Below are 26,139 nucleotides of genomic sequence, written 5' to 3'. Positions count from 1 at the left end.
ACATTAATTGGACATACATTTGTGGATCCAATTCTGGGTTCTCTATTCTATTCCATTGGTCTATATGTCTGTTTTTGTGCCAATACCATACTGTCTTGATGATGACAGCTTTGTAGTAGAGACTAAAGTCTGGGATTGTGATGGCTTCCCTTGTTTTCTTCTTCAATATTACTTTGGCTATTCGGGGTTTTTTGTTGGTTCCAAATGAATTTTAGAATTGTTTGTTCTAGCTTTGAGAAGAATGCTGGTACAATTTTGATTGGGATTGCATTGAATGTGTAGATTGCTTTGGGTAATAATGACATTTTAACAATGTTTATTCTTCTAATCCATGAGCATGGAATGTTTTTCCATTCCTTTGTGTCTTCTTCAATTTCCATCATAAGTTTTCTATAGTTTTCAGCATACAGATTTTTTACATCTTTGGTTAGATTTATTCCTAGGTATTTTATGGTTCTTGGTGCAATTGAAAATGGGATCGATTTTTTTTTAATTTCTCTTTCTGTTGCTTCATTATTGATGTACAGAAATGCAACCAATTTCTGTACATTGATTTTGTACCCAGCAACTTTGCTGAATTCATGGATCAGTTATAGCACCTTTTGGTGGAGTCTTTCAGGTTTTCCATGTAGGGTATCATGTCATCTGTGAAAAGTGAAAGTTTGACTTCGTCTTTGCCAATTCTGATGCCTTTTATTCCATTTTCTTTGTCTGAATGCTAGAACTTCCAGCGCTGTGTTAAACAACAGTAGTGAGAGTGCACATCCCTGTCATGTTCCTGATCTCTGGGGGAAGCTCTCAGTTTTTCCCTGTTGAAGATGATATTAGCTGTGGGCTTGGCTTTTATGACGTTAAGATGAGTTCCTTCTATCCTGACTTTCTCCAGGGTTTTTATTTAGGAAGGGTGCTGTATTTTGTCAAATGCTTTTTCTGCATCTATCAGCAGAGTCATATGGGTTTTATCTTTTCTTTTGTTAATGTGATGTATCACACTGATTGATTTGTGAATACTGAACCAGCCCTGTAACCCAGGAATGAATCCTACTTGATCATGGTGGATAATTCTTTTGATAATGTGTTGAATTCGATTTGCTAGTATCTTGTTGAGGGTTTTTGCATCCATATTTATCAAGGATATTAGCCTGCAGTTCTCTTTTTTGCTGGGTCTCTGTCTGGTTTGGGAATCAAAGTGATGCTGACTTTGTAGAATGAGTCTGGAAGTATTCCATTTCTATTTATTGGAATAACTTGAGAAAAATGGGTATTAATCTGATTTAAGTGTCTGGTAGAATTCCCCAGTGAAGCCATCTGGCCCAGTGCTCTTATTTGTTGGAATATTTTTGATAACTGATTCAATTTCTTTACTGGTCATGGGTCTGTTCAGGTTTTCTATCTCTTCCCATTTGATTTTTGGTAGTGTGTTTGTGTTTAGGGATGTGTCCATTTCTTCTAGGTTGTTCAGTTTGTTGGTATATAATCTTTCATAGTATTCCCTGATAATTGCTTGTATTTTTGAGGCATTGGTTGTAATGAATCCATTTTCATTCATGATTTTGTCTATTTGGGTTGCTCTCTCTTTTCTTTTTGAGAAGCCTAGCTAGAGGTTTATCAATTTTTGTTTATTTTTTAAAAAAACCAACTCTTGGTTTCATTGATATGTTCAACTATGGCTTTTTAAAAATTCTATATTGTTTATTTCTGTCCTGATCTTTATTATTTCTCTTCTTCTGCTGAGTTTGGGGTGTTCTTGCTGCTCTGCTTCTAGTTCCTTTAGGTGCACTGTTGGATTTTGTATTTGCACTTTTTCTAGTTTCTGAAGATAGACCTGGATTTCAATGTAGTTTCTTCTTAGGATTGCCTTTGCTGCATCCCAAAGCATTTGGATTGTTGTATTTTCATTTTCATTTGTTTCCATATATTTTTAAATTTCTTCTCTAATTTCCTGATTAGCCCATTCATTCTTTAGTAGGGTGTTCTTTAACCTTTATGCTTTTTGGAGGTTTTCCAGATTTTCCTGTGATTGATTTCAAGTTTCATAGCATTGTGATATGAATGTGTTCATGGCATGATCTCAGTTCTTTTATATTTATTGAGGGTTGCTTTATGACCCAGTATGTGATCTGTCTTGGAGAACGTACTCTGTGCACTGGAGAAGAAAGTGAATTCCCTAGCCTCAGGATGTAGAGTTCTAAATATATCTGTCAGATCCATCTGGTCCAATGTGTCATTTTGTCCATTGTTTCTTTAGTGATTTTCTGTCTAGTTGATCTATCCGTTGCTATAAGTGGAGTGTTAAAGTCCCCTGCTATTAGCACATTCTTATCAATAAGATTGTTTCTGTTTGTGATTAATTGTTTTATGTATTTGGGTGTCCCGAATTTGGTGCATAGATGTTTATAATTCTTATCTCTTCCTGATGCATAGACTCTGTAATTATTATATAATGCCCTTCTTCATCTCTTGTTACTACCTTTACTTTAAAGTCCTGTTTGTCTGAAATAAGTATGGCTACTTCAGCTTTCTTTTGACTTCTAGTAGCATGATAGATATTTCTCCATCCCCCTTCTTTCAATCTGAAAGTGTCCTCAAGTCTAAAATGAATCTCTTATAGACAACAAATAGATGGATCTTGTATTTTTATCCATGCTGATACCCTATGTTTTTTGATTGGAACATTTAGTCCATTTACATTCATGTTAATTTTGAAAAATATGAGTTTATAGTCTGATTAGGTCATTTAAATAAGGCATTTTCCAGCTGTGGCCTTCTGAGATTCCTCAAGGGCATTCTGGAGTTTATTCAATGTGTGTTTGAAGGAGGGTTCCATGGAGCTAGGTCCGAAGAACTTTATGGTAAGTGAGGTCTCTCAGAGGTGCTTTCCTGAGATCCTTCTGAGTTTTATAGAAAAACCTTAGGGCTAGATACAGACTGAATGATCAAAATGGTAGCACATGGTTTCATGGAGTATTTAAGCATTTTATTATAGTATTATTTATTGAAGTATAATTGGCCTGTAACATTATATTAGTTTCAGACGTACAGCATCATCATTTGATATTTCTATTTAAGCAATTTAAATTATCATAAATTTTTTAAAAACACTTTTGATACGGTAGAAATATGATACGGTAAAAATATGGTTGAAAGTACAGAGTTGTTTAAAATACAGATATTAATAAAGAGGATAAATATTTTTGAGATCAGTTCAAATTATTGTTGATCAATGAAATATTAGAGACTGTCATTTTCAAAGTTAATGAGAAGCCTATAGATAATATTCATAACATTATCAATTCCATTACTTGATGAAAGGTACATAATCACAGAAAAACATTTAACTGTATGCATTTATAGTTAGAGTGACATTAAAGGCTATTTTATTTTCTCTGACATCCCAGTCTTCTCCTGCTTTAGGGAAACTGAGGTCACTAACTCCAGAGATCTGTTCTGCTGTAGTTTTGATCCCATGATCCTGCATAGGCTGAAGCCACAACCAGTCAAGTGTTTATTTACTTGGTCAATGTTTAGCTTGTGGTTGGGCATTTATATCCCAATGGAGACTGAGAAAGCAACACAGAGTGGCGAAACAAGGCAAAGGAAGAGAAATAATTGAAGATCAGGAGAAAACATGGGAAAAGTAAGGGGAAAGCCTGAATAGTGCTTTCACCATTTCTTTTTCATTTCTTTCATGTGCTTAGAAAATAGAATACAGTTTTATATGCCTGCAGTAGTTTTACAAAGAAATTAAACAGATCATCAGCATTTGCCAATTAATTTCACGAATATATACAAATCATTGACATGCTCTACTCTTCCCAGATCGATGATATCTCAGATGTTTGATGAAGTTATAGCTTGAAGAAAATGTACCCTACCTTAAGTGCTGTATTTGTCTTTATATTTTTATATTTAATGATCCATGACCTAATTTCTTTCAGCCTTGTAAAAAGAAATTACACACACACACACACACACACACACACACACAACTATAAATCACTTGTCAAAATGCATTTGAGTATGAACATTAATCATCCAAATTTTGATATATATTCTTATTTGTGTTTCCTTTTGTCTAACATTAAAGATAAAATAGCTGGGAAAGTTGTTCTCTCCTAGTGGGCTGATAAGTGACTAAGTAAAACATATTGTACTTTTACCTAATGTAATGGCAGGAAGCCCAATTTGCAGAATGCCCAATTACACAATGCTGTATTAGCCACCAAAGAAGAGTATTTGTATTTATTGTTTTAAATAGGAAAAATAAGGAGTGAAGACTCTTTAAAAAATACAGTGAATAAAAGGTACATGGAACTCTGTATACTTTTACAATGGTGTATGAATCTACAAGCACTTCAAAGTAAAAAGTTTTATTTTAAAAAAACCATATGGTTGTATTTTTAGGGTAGGTAATTGAGATGCCTTGTATTTTTATTGTGGTTTTATATACATATATATACATATATATAATAAAATGTACTATTTAGCCATTTTAAAGTTACAATTCAATGGCATTCAGTACATCTACAATGTTGTGCAACTGCTACCACTGTCTATCCAGTTCCAGAACTTTCTCACTACCCCAAATAGAAACCCCACATCCATGAAGCAATCACTCCCATTCCTCCCTCCCCTCAGGCCCTGGAAACCACAAATATGTCTTCTGTTTCTATGAATATGTCAATTCTTTAGATTTCACATAAATGGAATCATACAATATGGGGCCTTTTTTTGACTGGTCTCTTTCACTTAGCATATTGTTTACAAGGCTGATTCGTGTTATGGTGTGTATCGGTACTTCATTGATTTTTATAGCTGAATAATATTCTATTGTATGAATCATCACATTTTGCTTATCTATTCACCAGCTATAGACATTCAGGTTTCCACTTTTTGGCTGTCGTGAATAGTACTGCTATGGATAATTGTATGCAAGTTGTTGTGTGAACTGGTACACCATCTTACATTTCCATCAGCAATATATGAGGATCCTAATTACTACAAACCTCTACAAAAATTTATTTTCTGTTTTGTGTTTTTTATTATAATCATTCTACTGAGTGTGAAGTGGCATCCCATTGTAGTTCGTTCTACTTTTCCCTAATAATTAATGATGTTGAGCATCTTGTTATATGTTTATTGACCTCTTGTATAGGTGCTTTAAATAAATGTCTATTAAAGCCTTTTGCCCTGCGGTACGTGGGTGGCTCAGTTGGTTAAGCGTCAGACTTCCGCTCCTCAGGTCATAATCTCACGGTTCATGAGTGCTGACAGCTCAGAGCCTGGAGCCTGCTTCAGATTCTGTGTCTGCCTCTCTCCGCCCCTCCCCTGCTCATGCGCTTCTCTCTCTCTCTCTCTCTCTCTCTCTCAAAAATAAACAAACATTAAAGACTTGCCCATTTCTTAATTGGGTTGTTTGCCTCTTTGTTGTTGAACTCTTCTTATTTTTGTAAAGGAAATGGACCCAAAGGGACTTCAGTTATGCTGGAAATGTTTCTTTTCTGGATTTGGGTGGCAGTTACATGGATGTGCTACTTTGTGCCCTATATACATTTGTGAAAAATGAGGATGTGCGCCCTTTTCTGAATGTATTTGTTTCCCTGGGTTACTGTAACAAATTACCACAAATATAGTGTCTTAAAAAAAAACAAATTTTGACTGGCTTCAAAAAAATAAGAGAATGCTGGTGAGGCTGTGGAGAAAAGGGAACATTTGTGTACTGTTGGTGGGAATTTAAACTGGTAGAGTCAATATGGAAAATAGTGGAGGCTCCTTAAGAAATTAAAAACTATAGAAATACCATATGATCTAGCAATTCTATATCTGGGAGCATACAGAGAAAATGAAAACAAGATTTCAAAGAGATATCTGCACCTCCATGTTCATAGAAGCATTATCTACAATAGCCAAAATGTGGAAATAACCTAAGCATTCATATGGAATAATGGACAAAGAAGATGTGATACACACACACACACACAATGAAATATAAGCTAAAAAAAAAAGAGAAAAGTCTACCATTTTTAAAAATGTTTTTAATGTTTATTTATTTTGGGGAGAGAGAAAGAGTGTGAGAGAGAGAAAGAGAAACATAGAATCCAAAGCAGGCTCCAGGATCTGGGAGATCATGACCTGAGCCGAAGTCAGATACTTAACCGACATAGCTACCCAGGTGCCCTCAAAATTCTGCCACTTGTGACAACATAGATAGACCCTGAGAGCATTAGAGTAAGTGAAGTAAGTCGGACAGAGGAAGACAAACACTGTAGATTCCCACTTGTATGTGGAATATTAAAAAAACAAAACCTAACTCAGAGAAAAAGAGATCAAAGGTTGGGAGTAGGGGGAGAGAAAGAATTGGTTGAAAATGGTCAAAAGGTACAAAGATCTAGTTATAAGTTAAATAAGTTCTGGGGAGGTAAGACACAAAGTGTAGGTAACACTGCTGTATGGCATATATGACAGATGTTAAGAGAATAAATCAAATCCTATAAGTTCTCATCACAATGAAAACATTTTTTTCTTTTCTCTCTATACATACATATTATTATATTATATATGATATATATGATGAATGATAACTGGTACTCATGACATATATAAGTCAAATCATTATGCTATACAGCTTAACCTTGTACAGTGTTGTGTGTCATCATATGTCTGTGAAACTAGAAAGGAAAAAAAGTAAAAACAGGTGCCTGGGTGGCTCAGTAGGTTAAGCATCCAACTTCAGCTCAGGTCATGATCTCACAGTTTATGAGTTCAAGCCTCTCATTGGGCTCTGTGCTGACAGCTCAAAGCCTGAAGCCTGCTTTGGATTTGGTGTCTTCTCTCTCTGCCCCTCCCCCACTTGTGCTCTGTCTCTCAAAAATCCAAAATGAAGCTATATTCCCACTGAAGGCTTTAGTCTCTACCTGTCTTCATATGGTCTTCTCCTCTATGTTTTCAATTCTAGGTGTCCCAAATCTCCCTTTTCCTTCTTTAATGAGGATAACAATCATTGAACTTTAGACCCACTCTAAATACAAGATGATCTTATCTCAAGATCCTTAAATTTGTTACATCTGCAAAGATTCTCCTTGCAAATAAGATCACATTCACATAAAACAGGGGTTGGGACTTTAGACATATTTTGAGGGTATACAATTCATGTATGAAGTGTGCATGAATATGTGCCATGCTTTAATTTTTTTGTTTTGAAGAAAATAAATGGTAAATAATTTTTAAATAGGGTAATCTGAGTTTTTGTGACAAAAGTTCTATAGGTTAGGGAGAGCAAGAAAAATCATACAAACTTGCCACCCTGTTAGAGAGAAATTCTTCATCAGTCTTCAAAAAATGTCTTCACTAATTATGATTCTGAAAACAATTTTACAAATAAGGTTTTCAAAGGGCATTTGTATGGTTTTGTTCTCTTTTTTTTAAGAGGAAGCTAATGTGAACATTCAGTATCATATTCACATATAGACAGAATACCTTTTAGGATACTAAAGCCTTTTGTGTGTGTGTGTGTGTGTGTGTGTGTGTGTGTGTGTGTGTGTGTTTCCAAATTCAGGACTCTATTAAAATATCCAAAAACATATTTTTGTGTGTATATTCACACTGTTACACATGATAATCTTTTGGAGTTTTTTGTTTTTGTTTTTGTTTTGCTTTTGTCAATTATCAATAATTAAATTATTGCAGTTGTTGAGATTTGTGCCTTTGGACCATTGTGATTCTCCACTTTAGTCTGGTTTGCAATTGGCTGAGGATTCAGTGTATAAAAGGCATATGATACCTAGCACTTGGCCTAGTACCTTTGTGTTTTAGCATAACATGTAGCTTGTGAGCAACTTTATAGGGGTCTCTGTTTCATGCATCAGTTAAGTAAATATGTAAATGAAGTAATCCTTTCTTCTTAAGAATGACGTTTGGCCTAATATATTAAAAGTTATTTGAGGGGTGCCTGGGTGGCTCAGTAGGTTAAGCATCCGGCTTCAGCTCAGGTCATGATTTCACAGTTCATGGGTTCAAGCCCCCTATCGGGCTCTGTGCTGACAGCTAGCTCACAGCCTGGAGCCTGCTTCAGATTCTGTGTCTCTTTCTCTCTCTGTCCCTCCCCTGTTCACACTCTCTCTCTGTCTCTCAAAAATAAATAAATGTTTTTAAAAAAGTTATTTGAGTTCCTAAGTATAAAAAGGACTGAGAAGCTGTATTTTGTGAAAAGCTGTCTTAGTATGAGAACATACAAATTTAAGAATTCAAACAATAGCTTTATTCAGAAGACTAAAAGCTTCTTAGAAGCCTATTTTCTGGACCCTCATGTTATTCTGCAATCTTTCTCTCTTTATCTCTCTCTCTCTCTCTGTCTCTCTCCTCTTGGATAGTGCTATCTGTTAAGAAATCGATGACAAAGCTTTGATTCATCACCTTCTCAAATTGTCTCCACTACATAAAACATGTCTTCAAAAATAAAATTTGGAAGCTTTTATATGCCCAATTGTATGAATGTCTTGAATAAGTTCTAATTATTCACTAGGGAGTATATATTTTTAAAAAACAATTTTTTTCTGTGCTTTCTTTGATGGGCATTAAAAAATAGTTTAACAGTCATTTTTAAGTAATTTGGAGTTCATCCAGAAAATCATTACTTGGGAAACAGTTAAAAATTAAGGAAACCCAACTTTTGAAATTTTTCACAAAGTTCTTTTTGTACTTTTAAAGTAGTAAAAGGCCAAGTATTTTATAAAGTGTCCACACAAATTATATTACTGAGCTTTCATCATAGTATGGAATAGTAGTTACACTCAAGACATGAAGGAAAAATACGCTTCAGGGTCTGGCTGGGAAATAACTGACATACAACAGAATCCCTCACCCTCATAGTTTTTCAGTGTAGGCGCCGGGCAGGGTGTCAGTCTGGGGAGGGGGAAGCTGGTGCCTCATTCAGCTCTGCCCTCCTAGTAAGATCAGCCTGACACAAAGCTGCAATTATTCTGCAGTGACATCACTACCACCCTGCCCTTTTGCCTGTATTTAAATGAATTATTCTTATATTGCGTAATGGAAGGTTTCAACTGTAAGTCTGACTGGGCAATGAAAGTCAGTGTGAGTTCTGTGTCATGTTTTCATCTGGCTTTCTTTTTACCTTCTGGTGATGCTTCAAACACAGACCTGGAGTACTGAAAGCATTTTCTACCAGGACATGTAGAGTCCTCCCAGATAAATTTTGCATATTTAATCACCTGCCTAATCAACTAAAATAAGTATCACCCTTTTTCATAGTACATAAAGGATTACCCAAATTAAGTCCCAAGATATCTATCCCCTATTCTCTTGCAGATGGCACAGACCTTTTCAACATTTAAATAGGAAAGAAAAAATAAAACTAGGAATGTTGGAATTTATAAAATTGGAATCCAAATTATAGGAATCACAATCACAGCAACCACTTATGGCCCTTGAGATTCTTTTTTTCTTTTTAAACCTCATAAGATTAATTATTTGATTATGCCTTGCATCTCACAAATAACTAAAGCTCTCTGAAGGCAAGGCTAATGTTTATTTCACCTTTTAATCACTCATAGCTCATCCACACTTCCTTGCACTTGATGGCATTTATTAGTGTGTGCCGAATGAATGTAACACATTCAGGATGTTGTCACATATAGACTTTCATTAGCATACTTGTGATCTATACAGAGAGCAGGCCCGGTCACTTTTCTCTCTTACTCTGTCTTTTTAAAGTTTTTAATGGCTTTTGGGGGGGAAAGTAAGAAGGAAACATTGAGTCAGACCATAGTAGCCATCTGTTTTTTTTAGCTACCATGCCTCATTCTTCTTCCCTATTTTTCTCCCAGCCATAGAGGAACAATGAAGCTGAAGAGAAACTAGACAATCTCTCAGTTCCCTTCTGTATTTTAGAACTCTCTCTTTCCCTCATCTGGATTTCACTCTCTCACACTACAAACTAGCTTCCTGCAAGAATCAAGTCCATATCTGTTCCTGAGTGTCCTGTTCCATAATCTTCTCCCCCAGGACAAGAGCCTACCAAAGGTACTGAGCTGATATCAGAGAGTTGAGTACTCAGATTGTGTCCCATGTTGAGTTAGTCGACTGTGGCCAGGAGGCAGGGACATTAGATGGTTCCTTTTAAATCTGATGTTCATTCAGGGACAAGTCAGCTGTGGTCTCGATGTCAGTGTCACTTAAAAACATGGCAGCACTTTCTGAAACCTTTGGCTGGAGTAAGATAGGTGCCAAAAGAATATAGTTACTGGCTTATGAAGAAATGGAAGGGCCAAATTAAGTGACAGGTAAGGTGTCTCATACCTATCAACTATAATATTTTATTATTTATCACTATAGCAGTCAAATATTAGAAAGTCATAATTAATTCTGTGCAGGTTCCTCTAAACTCAACAGCTTGATCAAGGATCGGACAGATTTTTCTAGCAGGAAATACAATATATAACCACTTACTGCATACACCATATTAGACTAGAGAATAAACACTATCACTAGAAACCTGGTTGTTGTTGTTGTTGTTGTTTCCCTATCCCATTGCTCAAAGAGTTTAGTTTTGTTTGGCTGTTTTTCTTAAATGTTTTTGTTTAGTTTTGGTAAGCCATCAAAACCTTTAAAATTAGAATGTTACTTTTGTGTGATATCACTAGATGGAAAAGATCATCTTTGAAAAGACAGTAAAATGGACATTCACTAGGATAAACCACTATAAAGAACCCTCAGGATCCTGACTATTCCCTCATAAAAGAGTGTATCTAGTCCAGTGCCACTTAATTATATTTTTATAAGATACAAATTTTCATTAACTCTAAGGCCTTAAAAAAGTATCCTCATAACATTCTGTAGTTTATTATGGGCTCCCTTCTGAGGAAATGTAGTATTAGTTTCCATTGATGACAATGGGTGTGGTCTTTGTTGTTGCTATTGATTTGGTTGTACTAATCTATTTCTTTAAAAATCCAAATAATAATTTAAGATTAGAGAGTTTCAAGAAGACATGAATCATGAGAAATGATGAAGTCAACAAGCTTTCTAAAATTGTAGTACTTGAGGAAAATTGTCAAATACGCATTCTCATTCATTTGCCATAGTCCTGCTGAGCATATAACTCCTTGACCATTTTTCTTTCCATTTTTATGTGTTTATATTCTCAGAAGTAATGTTCAATACACCTCTGGCATGCTGGACAGTTCTAAATTGAGTGATGACTTGTTTCTTTTACGTCTTTCCTGAGTGCTTAGTGTTTAAAGAAATAAAGATGGCCAGTGGAAAGTCAGAAAGTGTTACTTGACTTACTTCCATACTTCTTAGTTAAACTTCTCCCAGAGTAAGGAAATTATGAGTTCCTGGAGCAGCACATGTGTTTCTTTCTTAATATCACTCTCAGTTACATCATTTAAACTGTCTTCAGTTCTCTGATGATGAAGACACATCTATATAAATATCACAGTCATAGAAACTAGACTGTGGACAAGTACTGGAAAGGAAATAGAAAATTCTAGCAGTCAGTTCCTTTTCAGGCCACTGGGTTTGTTAAACAAATTGTGAACTTTGGCTAATTATAGTATTAATCTCATTTTTTAAAGTTCATTTAGTTATTTTAGAGAGAGTACGAGCTGGTGAGTGGCAGAAAGAGAGGAGAAAGAGAATCCCAAGTAGGCTATGTATCACCAGCACAGAGCCTGAAGGGGGGCTTGATCTCACAAACCAAGAGACCATGACCTGAGTGAAATCAAGAGTTGGATGTTTAACTGACTAAGCCACCCAGGTGCCCCTGGATGAGTGGCGGAGGGACAGAGAGAGAGAGAGAGAGAGAGAGAGAGAGAGAAGGCTCCACAATGACAGCTCAATCTCACTAACCAGGCAATCATGACCTGAGCCAAAATCAACAGTTGGACATTTAACCAACTGAGCTATCCAAATACCCCAATATTAAATCTCATTTCTAAAATCTTTGATTTTTTTTTTTTGCCCTGAGGTCAACCCTCAATTATCTCCACCAGAGTGTGAATGTGAGAGGGAGCTGCCATAGCAAACCACCCTCTGCCAGATCTCCACCAGACCCTTGTTCAACCTGCCTGCCTCTGAAAGTATCATATCTTCCCCTTATCCTTATCCTAATCATGGCTTCTTATATCTTCTGCTGACTCCCACCCCTTACTCTCAGTGTCACTGATAGTGAAGGGATTGTAGAAAATAGGAAATGGTAAAGATAATTAACACTATCCATTCAAATTATTTTATTTTTTATCTCCCTACAGATCCTAGAAATGAGAATAGCATTGTGTTTGTTCTAAATCTTTGTTGGAAGATATGAAAATTTAAAAATCAATAAAATAAAAAAGAATTAGAAAAGTTATAGCATGACAACACATCTTCAAACCTATGATGATAATTATATAGAAGAAATTTTGTTCTTTTATCATAAAACACTTTAAAATATTTTAAAATTAAAGAAATAACAACAAACACAAATGTGCCCAGTACCTAGATTTGAAAAGTCTCAGCACTGCTCCATAATTATTTATTCTTCATAAGAAATAAAATGCTATTAGGATTTTTTTTAGTGTCCAAAAATGAGCAATCTCATCCTCACTTGTAGAACTAACTGGGAAATGACAAAGAATCACCATTCTTGTGGAGTGGGGCATGGCTGATGAGTGAAATTCTTGCTATTAACCCTTAGACAGAGCTGGCTTACCCTCCACCACCAGCGCAGAGCCTGACAAATAGGACAAAGCATTGTTTAGTTTTTGTTTTTGTTTTTCTGTAGGCAGGTTCACTTCTAAGAGAAAATGAGTAAGAGAAGACTGAGCTACCCATACAGCTTCTCTTTCCAAACTCACCAATTATATAAGTGTGAAAGGAGGGTAAGATATATAGATACAGACAAGAAGGTTCCAGGTCATGGAACTCCTTCCACATAGAAGGAAACATCAGGAATGGAAAGTAAACATTTTCTCCTAAAAGTATATAAAGTTAAAACCACAATTTAATTGCCTTTTGGATCCTGTTCTCTTCCTTCTCTTGCCTCCAGCCCAGGGGTAACCTTTACCTGAATTTCAAGATCCTTGTATGTAACAAGTACTTAGTCGCCAGAATTGTGATTTAAAAAAAATTTTTTAATGTTTTTTATTTATTTTTGAGAGACAGAGAGAGAGCGCGCGAGCAGGGGAAGGTCAGAGAGTGAGGGAGACACAGAATTCTAAGACAGGTTCCAAGCTCTGAGGAAGCTGTCAGCACAGAGCCCCACGCAGGGCTCGAACCCGCAAACCGGGAGATCATGACCTGAGTCAGAGCCAGACGCTCAACTGACTGAACCACCCAGGCGCCCCCAGAACTGTGATTTTAAGTACCAACATGCTTCCATATAAGGAAAATATTGACTGCCAGTTCTTGGAGATTTTGATTATAACATCCGTAATTACTTCAATTACAAGATACTCTAGGAGACTAATGGAAAGAATGTAAAAGATGCTGCTGCTAGATAGGAATCGAGTTTGGAGTCGAGTACGTTACTGCTCAACTAATGTTCTTAGTGCTGAAGGATCATCATGGTCTTAGCAACAACAATTATAACTAAGAAAACAAAATTTAGAGCTATCTCAAAACAGAAAAGAAAGCATCATTAAGTTATCTCTTCCCTCTGAAAAGAAAACACCCATTCTATTGACCCTTGCCTTCTGAAATATTTCAACATTCCAGGCTACTGAGATTTTTCTTCATTTCTTATAAACAAATTCCAGTGTCCTTTAAAATACTTTCTGATTTATTTTCCTTTTTTTTTCAGGAGAATAACAAGTAATCTGCATTTTGCCTCCATTATTTTCTCTTGATAAACTTAACAAGTTTTAAATTGAACACAGGTACCAAAAGGCTTTTGAATGAAGAGAATGTTTGGTAATGAACAATAAAATGAAAACTAGCTATAATAATTAGCTAGGAATGGAGAGAAAAAGTATAAAGAATCATTTTTGTTTAAGTGATAGTGTATTACTAGGGACATCTAGAAAAATGAGCCTACATAGTTTTTGATAATCAACAATGCATCTCTTAATGTCTGCAGTGTGAAATTGCCAATTAAACCTACTGGGCAACTCTAGGATGAGCAATTGTTTTCTTAATGGACTTTGCTTTTGGTGGAGTATACTGTTGGAGTTTGCATAGTATTTTATTTTGTTACTTATCTTCATGAAGCCCTTAATCTATTAATGGTAATGATTGACCACTTGTGTGTTAAAGCAGAAAGTATTTAGATAACCTTATTCCATCAAAAGAGAAATGTTATAAATCTGTATTCTTTGCCTCCTACTTCTGAGAAATATGGCAAACAAAAAAGTGAAAGGTTAAGGCAAGTTAAATCTAATACCCCTTTGTGGTCTATGGCAAAATAAAATATAGGTAGACTTCATTTTATGTGTTGACTGTGTTCTCAAAACTTGCATAAAAATCAAGAAGTCCAGGCATGCTCCCTCTTTGACAAAGTCAATATAGTTAATTATAGTCATTCAAAATGCCAGTAATTATTTTTCATTCTAAATAATTACAATTTAATTTAGCTTATTTTTTTCACATACTGCAATTTTTCCATTCATTTCTATTTTATTTTTTGTTACACATACAGTGCATTTTCACTTAGACCATTTTATTTCCAAACTGTAAGGTATACAATTAAGAGAGAATGGCTTTAGGTTCTTTTTATACCATTTATACGTTAGGTAACTAGTTAATCCTTTTTCACCTTCTGAGACGCTGTTGGCTCAATCTCAGAGTCCCGTCTTACCCAGATACCATATGCATTGTGTCCATTGATGCCTGAGGAGAAAAACCTGAATAAAATGTTGTACTTTAATTTACAGATTTTTTTCAATGAATTTTATTAGCTTACATATAATTTCTTCTCTGTGATATATATGAGCCAATAACACATTGCCAGTCCTAAGGTTATTTTTGCTAGTGTGGGCAAGAGGTAGTTTCATAGATCAGGAAAGCAAAGAGCTGTATACACAGTGATATGAATTATTTTAAACTTTCTGACTGCCATTAGAGCTATTGAACACACACACACACAAAGTAGAATCCACTGTCCCAGTGAAGGAATAAAAATACCTAAAGTAGTAACCACATCTTTCACACTTAAACATGGGTATGGATTTCAAAAACCAACACCTAAACCATCCAGAAAATTGTCCTATTGAATCTACAGGAGAATCAATAATGGAACCTGTTAGTGCCTGGATTTGGAAATTGCCAGTTAAAACCACTAGGTAAATTGATAACTATTTATTTTATGGTGTATACTACCTCTTTGCTTTCCTGTCCCTCAAAAGTGTCTGTTGTCCATCCTCACAAAAACAACCTAACTCACTCTCTCACTGAGGAAGAATTATATGTAAGTTAATAAAATCCACTTAAAAGTTTTCATTAACCAAAGAACAACTTCCATTCATAGTTTTATACCTCCAACGACTTTGTATCTCCCATTTCTGAGTAAGTACTTGAATGTACTTCAGCTTGCTCTGAAGTGTAGGACGCCTTTCCCCGTGTAGCACCCCGCGCTGTGCAGCCACAGAAATTCATGAGTTCAGCTCCCAGGATGCCAGGGCAGCTGGAGAGCAGAGTTCTTTGCTCATGTTGCTTGCACAAACACACGAGCCTTGTTTCCCACAGTGAGGTCCAGGGTCCCGCGGCTTTTTTATCCTGTAAAACACAGAGCCAGGAGATGATGCTGATAGGGTGGGGGTGTTGGGAAACTAAGACTGTTTGAGAATTCCAGGAGAATGGACAGCCTGAGAGGAGCTGGCAGCGCAGGCAAGTATGTGTGGTGGGAGGATATGGGAAAGAGCAGATGTCTGTAGACACTACAAGGGAAGCAAACACACTGCAAGAACAGACTTGTGCAGAAAAATTTTAAAGGGGGATTTTTAACAGAGGATGTTTGGGAAACACTCCACGGGAGTTTTAATGTTCTGGGCAGCACTTACCAAAGGGTCTAAGTTCTTACAGCCAGAATGACCTTTCTCTGAGAAATCTTCATTTCTCTGTCTATTCCAGCCTGTTTCATTTAACAAACTTGTATTAAACACCTACTATGTGCCAAGAATTAGTCTTCCTTGTCTCCTTTCCACCAACCATATACAGATTCACACATAAACACACACTCACTTTGAAGTTCAAATACCATTTGTATTAACTGGAGGCCCACAGGACGTTAGCACTAAAGTCAAAACAATTCACTCACTACAGCAAGCTGCAGTCAAAAAGCAGCCCCCTGGGCTGAAACTTGGAAAATGCTTGAACCTAGAGGTGTTTATTTGGATTGGCTTTTTTGGACTTGCTGATACTAGTAGATATCTTGCTGACATATTACATCATTTCTGATGAAAGAGCCCTGAATGGTGGGATTGATTGAGCCAGACTTTCCTCTTACATAACTGTATAGGGAAGTTTCCATTGTTTGGAGACAGTGAGTTAGATATGATACTTTTTCCAGAAAATATAGTTTCCTGTATTTGAGATTATGATGCCATTTCCAAATACTTCTGTTGATTCTATACCAAGGCTCTAGTGTTGTTTGTTTTATCCTATTTTTATTTTCTGTGGCTTCACCACTGGAGTTCTTTGTCTTGTCCTTCTCAAAATTGCAGTGCTGTAAAATAATAATCTCAGATTTAAAATCAACTAGAATTATGTTGAACTATAATGTTTTAGGACAGATCCAGTTACACTATTAATCAGATTTTATCTTTTAGGGTAATCATGCACACCAAAATTGAGATCCAACTCACTTAGCCACCGAGAGTATTTACTAATTAAAGTTTCAGATTTAAAGCACAGATATTATAAAGATGTTTCATTATACATTACAAATGAGGAAAAGGGCTTTCAACTTCTACTAACTCCTATCATTAGAATGTTTTTCCTCCCACCCCCTGAGTGATTCAGAGTTGATAATATTTTATTTGAATTTAGGGAGAAAGAAAAGTAAATTTGAAGTGATATGAAATACCTAATGTATCACATCATTAGTCACAATGAACATATATAACTTTCAGAGTGTATATCCACTTGGGCAGGGATGGATGAACTCTTTTCAACAAGAGGCACAGCAAAAGATATAAGAGGCACCCAGGTTGTACCAACATTGGGGTTCAGGGAGTATGGGGGTTCTGCAGCTCTATACACAGAGATTGCACTGTCTAGGAATGTTATCTGATTCTCAGGTGGCTCAAGACTGTGCCTCTATTCGTATGGCTTGAGTATACTGGAAGAGTCACTTCAGGCTTATCCTGTCCTTGGAATACACTTGTAATCTCTGAGGTAGATTAGAGGAGACTAGATTGGCATTGAAGTAAGAGAAACCTTGACTTGATATTGGCTCAGAATCTGGGTGGTATTATAAATATTCCCCACCTCTTGAGGGTCTGAAATGAGAATCCATGAGATCTGACTGGAAGTACAAGAGTCGCCTGCACTCTTGCTCCTACGCCAGCTCTTTCACCTGGACGGCTTGATGCCTTCATCTTGGATTTTCTTTACACACGTCATTGCAGCCAGTTTAGAAACAGGACATTCTCTATGGAAATGAGTCAATGAACCCACTGTCCTGTCCCACTGATATAACACATCTGTATCGTTTTTCAAGGTACAAATGGTCATCAGGATGGGGGTAGGGAATCCTCTTCCAAAAGAAAATTTAGCTGCCAGATGGTAAACTGAGTCTTTGGATTCTACTTATGAACACAGTTAACTCATTTATTGAGCATTCTGTGTGGCTACAGGCAGAAGTTGTATTTCTCACAGTAGCCAATACATATAAAGCACATGTGAGCTTATTTTAAATATGATAAGCTGAGGCTGATAGAAGTTAAATCACTTACGGGATTTTGAAAGCAGAAACACCATCTTTTTATGGCTCTTTCTTTAGGAGCTAGCATACATTCAACCTAAAGCAAAGTCTTGATGAATATTTGCAGGGCAGTTGAATAAATGTGAATTATTACATACAAAGTTTAAGCGAAAGGGCTATGTTTAAGCCTAGGTTCATAGAACTCTAAAGATTAGCATCTTTCCATACAATCAACTAATAGGCTCTGAAAACTATCAACTATAATAACACAATTATTACTATTCTCATTTTAATGTTATGATATTTCAGTCTTTAAAAATAATAATGTTAATACCATCATTTCTCCTATTTCCAGATTGGATAAATGTGTGAGAAGTTGTTGAGAAAAAGCAATAGCATTTTAATATATATCTTAGTCACCATTTATTTGATTTTGACTTGGGCTTAGAATTTTAAATATTCAAAATTCCATTAGCTATTAAATGCTTCAATATGGATAATACTAGATAAGAATTGCTGGACCACCCTGTGAAAGACTTTCTTCATTAAGAAGCAAAAAATCAAAAGGCTGCAGTGACTTTTCTTGGAACCTGGAGGATGTGTGGAGGAGGAAGGTCTTCTTTGACCAGGGAGTCAGTGCTCTTGGGAGATGCTCAGACTTTGCCTCCTTCATTCAGCTTTTCGTGCCAATCCTTACCCTCATATATTCCAAAGCTACAAGATGATTAAGAACTCTCATGGACCATTTGAGAGTTCTCTTGATCTGGGTTATTATTTTTATTTTTATTAATCTGACCTCCTCAAAAGCACTATTGTTATGGAAAGTGTATGATTTGACCTCAGAAGACCAAGGTTGAAGTCCTGTCTCTGCCACTAACACAGTCTAATGTTAGGCCAAGCATTTAACCACTCTAAACCTCAGTTTCCTCACACACAAGAAGAGAATCGTCACTGTTGTTTTGCATAACCTTCTCAGTTTATTGTCTAGCTCAATACCATTTTAACATGAAAATGTTTGTAGGTGGCAAAATGTTTATAAGCAGAAAATACCATAGGATTGTAGGTTCCTTTTCCCTCTCTTCCCCTCTTTTTTCTCTTTCTCTCATTTAGTTGTCTTACACATCAAATTCCATCCTGGGCAAAGATATTGTGCAAAATGTTCTTTTTTTTTTTATAAGAGATATTCAAAACTAACAATCTCATCTTCCTCCTCATCTTCCTTCTCATAGTCCTTAGATATATAATACATACAGCCATATTTGAAAGAGAGCAAGTCTATTTCTTTTCTACCTAAACATAAATGTTTTGACTGAAGGCTTTCTCTAAAGATCTGTGGCCATGACTTCTCTCCTTACTCCAATCTTTCTCATTATCTCCAATTCCCTAGCCATGGCCACTCTCGAAGGGCCTTTTCCCCAGTTTTTCTTCTCAGGAGACGTAATTATATGAACTAAGAGTAGCCTCTCTTCTAGACCCATTTCTGCATCACCTTCTACTAGCCCTTTTCAGTTTGAGTAATACGATGTAGATATCGAATTAAGGTGAATGGGAATCCTGAGGAAACGTGGGCAAATTTCTCCACTATCCTGAGCCTCCTACTCTTCATTTGTACAGGGGTGATAGTAACACTATTTAATTGTAGGGTTGTGGACAAATTATATGAGAAGGAGCATGTGAATAGCAACACATAGTAAGTACACAGTGTTATTCTTATTAAGGGAAAAATCCCTCTTTTGCTGCTGCAAATTCTGGAAATCAGAATTTCACTTTGACGTCTGACTATTGTCTATGTTTTATTTCTCATCATTTCCATCCTATGTGACCACTTAAGCCACCTCAATTTTGGTTTTGTTTTCTTTTTTGTTTTTTGGCTTAGATGGAGAATAAATATTATTTTTGCTTTACCTCTGGTACAGAAAGTTCCATGACAACTTAGTATAACAAAATGAACATCGAACTCAAAGTCACAAGAAGCTTTCACTGTTTATGTGCTCCTTTAAGTAAAAAAAAAAAGATGTAAACTATTTTTTTATGTCATCTCTTGTGCTTCAGTCTCCGTGGTGCCTTAGCAAACATGAAAGAGACTGATTTACAATCACTTTGGGCAAATTGCCTGTAGAAATCTGAGGACAGGAAATGAAAAAAAAAAAAAAAGCACAGCACACACCCCCGGACATTCCACACAACATGTGGAATAAACAAACAGGCCTAGAAAGGAAACCAAAAGCTCTTGGTCTTATGTTGAGGAGCATCATGAATGGCCTTTGGGAGAACATATAGTAAAGATAAAGTGCTGGAAAAATACTGAGGGCTGAACTTGACCTGATTAAAGATAATCTCCTCCCCCTTTTGTTTAAAGAATGGTGTGTCCTTTTAAGTTAGGTAAATTATGTTACCTCCATCAACATTATGAAAGATGGGTACCATACTACAGACCTGTTCCTCTCAAACCTTCACAGGAATTGGACTTCCTGAGGATCTTGTGAGGATGGAGATAACGATTCAGGAAATCTTACTGGAACCTGAGATTCTGGATCCCTCACAAGCTCTGAGTCATCCAGATGCTGCTGGTCTGCAGGCCAGTTGTTTTTCCATCATTTTCAACAACATCCTTGGTGGTGGTGCTCTCTGGTCCTTATCTATAAAAGAGTGATTTTCACCTGGGGCAGTTTTGGCCCCAGGGGAATTTGGCAGTGTCTGGAGACACTTTTGATCTTCACAATTCCAATAGTTCTGCTGGCATCACGTGGACGGGGACCACAGATGCTGCTACAATACACAGGATAGACTTCCATAACAAAGAATTTGCTGACTCAAAATGTCAATAACACTAGAGGTCAGAAATCCTGTTGCAGACATAATACTTTGTGTATCTCTCATATCAAAAATAATCCTGGTACTCCTGGGTAGCTCAGTCAGTTAAGCATCCAACGTCAGCTCAGGTCATGATCTCACAGCTTGTGAGTTCAAGCCATATGTTGGGTTCTGTGCTGACAGCTTAGAGCCTTGGAGCCTATGTCAGATTCTGTTTCCCTCGCATTCTGTCCCTTCTGCATTTCTGCTCTGTCTCTCTCTCTCAAATCTAAATAAACATTTAAAATTTTTTAGAAATAATGTATTGAAAATTTTAAAAATAAATACATAGACCAGTGAGAGAAAGGTAGGAGCACGTACTATTTAGTCTAGAGCAGAGTGAGCAGTGTTTAAAACTGTCTTCGAGATGATAACCAGCTGCTCTTCATCACACATAAAGTATGAGCAGGAAATGTACATAAATGGGCCTATGCTACCCATCCATTCTTCTTCTGCATCTTCCACGCCAGCAGGGCAAATCTCTCTATGATTTGTATCCATATTTGTCCCATTTTGCTTCTTACTACATGCAGAGACCCTCCCAAATCCTTGGGACATATTTTCTTCACACTGCCAAGTTGACTCTCTCCCTCCCTTTAAAAATCTCACTTAAAAATTTCCATCTCTATTAAGTCTTTCTGAACTAAAATGAAGCAGTTGCCAGTTCACTTCTAACTTCAGCTGGTACACTTTCTCCTTCGATGTGTTCATTCTACAAATATGTTATTGCCCGTCTGTGTACAATGAACTGTGCTAGATTGAGGGAAGGGATAAGAAAGATGAGTAAGAGAGTCTTGCTTTTAGAATTTTCCAATCTAGGAGATGAAAACCACACACAGATAATTATATTGTAAATAAAATAGTTTTTAGTAATTAATTCTATGAGAGATATTTTTAAAAATGAAAGAGAATGATTTAGTAGTTAAAAGATTATTTCCAGTTGGCAAAATCAAGGACAAATTTTTTTTCTGAAAAATTTTTAACATTTATTTATTTTTGAGAGAAAGAGACTGATCATGAGTGGGGGGGGCAGAGAGAGAGGGACACACAGAATCGGAAACAGGTTCCAGACTCTGAGCTGTCAGCACAGAGCCCGATGCAGGGCTCAAACCCACGAACTGTGAGATCATGACCTGAGCTGAAGTCGGACGCTCAACAGACTGAGCCACCCAAATGCCCCAAGGACAAATTTATAAATAGGTGTATACATAAGTTCCCTTTTTCATAAATAGGTACAAATAAATATATTTTTAAGAACAAATTTTTCTGTAAATTAGGTACAATCCTGTGCAAAAAAGAAACAATTAATAATGTTAAAATTTAAAGATAATGAATTAGAGTATAGAATGAATTTGAGTCTGGATTTAGACTACATTTATGGAAGAGTTTATAATGAGTAAGGAAAGAAAATTTTCCCAGATATGTGTAGCTATATCATGGTTTTAATAAAGGACAGTGAATTTAATCACCTCTGAATGTGCCTTGTGATGCTTTGTAGTTTTATAAGGGAGTGCTCCTTGGAAAGAATTCTTAATTACATCTAGGAGGGGAATACTTTGTATCTTCACAAGTAGACTTTAAAAGCTGGTACCAAACATGGAATTTGGCACCATCCAGAACTCTTGTAGGAGAGAGTCTTACTTGGAAAGTGTTTTCGTTACCTGAACTACAACGAGCTGGAAGAGAATTAACCCTCATTGATTATCTAATATGTACCAGGCACTGAGACTCTTTAGCTACGCCATCTGACTTCGACATATCATCAAGAACAACCTGTGTATTTATCACCACCAGCAACACTATAAAGAGATTCTAGCATATCAATTGAGAGGGAAGCAGAGCAAATCTCAGGCCTGTTTAGAAAGCCATTTCTGGGAGGAGAAAATCAGCTTGCTTTCCCTTTGGAAGCAGCAAGAAGAAAGCTTCCTCTCCTGAGGATTTAAATGGTGATACTTGCATAGTCAAAACAGGAAAATGGACTTGTTTACATTTCATTAGTGATCATGATTCCCGGTGAGGCTCATTACTGGAAAGCTATCTGTAACTACGTTGGGCCCAAATATGCATGAATTTCTGCCAGCTCTCTCTCACACATCCTGAAATCACAAGCTTTGGGAATAGTATAGCTACTAAATTAACTATAGGATTTTGTTTGAATGTCAATACTTGAATTCTTCAGTTGTGATACTGGTTTAAAGTCAGTAATACAGTTAATATCATAGACCTTTCAGTTCTCATTTTTTGAGGCTCATTGCTCTTTTTAATAAGAGGACAGGTTTTAATCATGTCTTCCATAAATCAAAACACGATGGAATCCTAGTTAACTCTATGTAACTGGTCTTTGTTTTCCCTCTAAAAGTTGTTCTAGATTTCTGCATGTCATTCAATGTTGATGTGAAAAATGCGGTGACTTTCAGTGGCCCAGTGGAAGACATGTTTGGATATACTGTTCAACAATATGAAAATGAAGAAGGAAAATGGTAAGTTGGTTGATTTCATTGTGTTGTTGTTTAATTTTCTTCCAAGAGAATGGAAAATATTATTGAGCTACAGTCTGTTTTATGAATGAGACTTCAACAGAATGAATTATTTATGGTAGAAAATGCAGTCTTAATCATTCAGTAATGGAAACTGACCCAGTAAAAAAAAAAAAGGAAAATTCCTTGGCAATATTAAAGGAAGTGGTTAGTGATTTCTGGTAAAGCCTGTGTTGAGCTCAGAGAAAGTCCTTGTCCAAAATAGTCATTGTTCTGTAATTGTTATTCTGATAAGAGTTCTTTAATTTTTGTAGAGTAGCTGAAATTCAGCTGGAAGTTTTGGGAGGCAGATGAGATCCCAATGAGATTGAAAGGGTTAATATCACAAAATATTATTGGGCTAATATTTTTGGTGACTTACTGACCTCCTGAATTTGGTTTATGGTTTATAATGAACCTTACTGAATTTCTTTAATATACTTTTAAACCCTTTGATAATAGTTCATCTCACTTTAGGTATGACTTTTAAACCACATTTAACTTTTTGGAAATTACACAAAATTAATATTAAAGCTCTTTTACTTTATACTTAACATAATTTTTAGTGTCCCTTTTTTTATTGGAGTTTGCAAGAAAAAGGAACAAGAATTTATTAAGCTTTGCTTCAGTTTACTAACTTAAAGTAAAATAAATTATTCTAGTAACTAAAAGAATAAACAAAAAGGGACTTATATCTTCTAGGAAAACAGAAATCCATCACGCTCCTGTATTTCTCAAATAAAAAGGTATAGATTTTTGATCTTTCACTGTATCTTTTACACTTAATTAATTTGATCATAATCCCCCCAAAATGATTAATAATAAGATCTTGAGTTCTCACATTTTCTATATGCAAATATTATATCCTAGGTACAGACTAGAATTGTGGAAGTATTTCACTCTCTACTCTCCTTACAAATATCTTAGGTGAGAAATCTAATAGAGTTCAGGTTTATGTTCTCTGTCCTTCCATCCCATCCTTTCACTTACCACCCCTGTCCCCACCCCATCTACGGTTAAGTGGGTAAAGTCATCACTCTAGGCATCAGTTTTATTATTTTAGGCATGTGCCAGCAATTCCGGGAGCTCTGCCTCTCAGAGATTAATGTGAACGGGCCAAGCTTCTCCTTGCACATAAGCTATAATAAACCAAAACTCAGTATGTAATTTTCTTTAAAAAGCTTACCTTTTACGTAAAATATATATGAAAGTTACTTTTCAGTAATCACTATTAGTAACATAAGTTTTAAAAAGAAATATAACAAATAACAACCTTAAAGACTTAAGCAACTTACTTAAAATGAACTTAAGGGTGAGTCAAACGTTTTTAACCTATTTTATGAAAGTCTGATTTTCCTGTTCTGATGTGAGAAAATCCTTAAGCTTCTTCTCTTATCTAGTCCAGGCCCCCTGATTTTAGGGCAATATGGTATCAGTAGTCCTTAGTTCTCTGTGTGAATCTTAGTAGAGTAATAAAGGGTTCATATTTCTCCCTAGGAGCCATGTACACCCATTTGATCTCTTTAATTTCTTTCTGCCCCTTATTATAAGCCCATCCTGTTGTGAGTTTCCTGCCTTCTAAATTCTCTAAGCCTTTCAAGACACCTGTAAGGTAAAGAAAGAGGAAAATGAGAAATCAGGCCCGAGTGGAGACCTGATGTCATGATGAATTTCCTTTCCAAAGTCACTCTGTCTTTCAAGCAGGTGAATGTGTAGATGAGTAAAGGAAGACAGCCAGGCCAACATTTGGAAAGAAACAAGAGTGCACAGATAGGAAAATAGGGTTGGGGAGGTGGGGGAGGAAAATGTTGCTAATGGTCTGTCCGATGAGCCTACACTGAATTGAATTTTAGACAAACATTCAGAATTCTGTACACACATGTGAGATAATGTTAATAGTAATATATTAACTTTTTTTTAGGTTAGAGATTGTGCCTTATACATTTTACTTTCCTCGTGAAATATAGCCTACTTATCTACGTACAAATGTTTTTGGTGGGTTATTTAGTTTTTCTTTAGCCATGGCTTAAATGTCAGCCAATTGAGCAACAAGTATTTATGTAATACGTCCCGTGTGTCTAACTTATACTGCATTCTATGGGAGATTCCAGACAAATACAAAAGCTTATAACCTAGTAGAGGGCTCATATCAAATAATTGGAAATAAAAAATAGTACTAATCAGAATAATAAAGACTATAAATTCAATGGGAATTAAAAGAAGGAGGTAGTGATTCTTTTTTCTTGATCCGAGAACTGAAAGAGGATTTAACTTTTAATAAGAGAAGAAGCAATGTCACTCCAATCCTAGAAGCCACATAAGCAGGGACGTGGATTTGAGAAGTGAGTGTGTTGGTAAGCAACAAGGACTGACATTGGGAGGGTAGAGGCGAAAGGGTAACGGTAGACCTTAGAAGCCAGGTGAGGGAACTTGGATTGAGTGCAGGCGCTGAGAACCATTTGTGAAACTTAGTTTAGGAACTCACATAAAATTACATTTAAAAAAACTGGATTGGAGAAAAAAGGAGCCTGAAAGCTGGGGAATCTATAGGCAAGCAAGAATAGCAACCAGATGCTTAAGAGACGAGATCTCAAGGTAGGTTAGAGAGAACTGGAATGAAACAAAAGTGTATCCAAAATAAGTTTAGATCAATCATCAAAATCCGGTGGAAGTTTGGAAATGTCCAATGATTCCGATGATGGTGTAGGAGGAATCAAACATATTCCAAAATTTCTACACTGGATGGTTGGAAAATGGGTAGTCATTCAGAGACAAATGTACAGGAAAGGAAAATAAATTTTATCAGGAAGTTGGTAAGTATGGTTTCAAATGGCTTGAGTAATGTCTGTGTAGTTGGGAACCTGAGATGGGATACAGATAAGAGAATAAGTTAATATATTAGAGGAAATGTTT

At 36.1% G+C, this 26,139-nt stretch overlaps 1 protein-coding gene across 1 annotated transcript in view; it reads left to right on the top strand.

The window, feature by feature from the left end:
• ITGA1 (integrin subunit alpha 1) overlaps positions 1-26,139 on the top strand; it is a 156,949-nt gene that overhangs the window by 34,666 nt on the left and 96,144 nt on the right. Inside the window, exon 2 of the mRNA XM_029941264.1 lies at positions 23,070-23,190. Coding sequence (XP_029797124.1) covers positions 23,070-23,190 — 121 coding nt within the window. The remainder of the gene's footprint in view (positions 1-23,069; positions 23,191-26,139) is intronic.

Source organism: Suricata suricatta, chromosome 6 (assembly GCF_006229205.1).
Source record: "Suricata suricatta isolate VVHF042 chromosome 6, meerkat_22Aug2017_6uvM2_HiC, whole genome shotgun sequence".
Taxonomy (NCBI): domain Eukaryota; kingdom Metazoa; phylum Chordata; class Mammalia; order Carnivora; family Herpestidae; genus Suricata; species Suricata suricatta.
The sequence above is the reverse complement of the archived record's forward strand: the minus strand, read 5'-3'. Positions and strand labels throughout refer to the sequence as shown.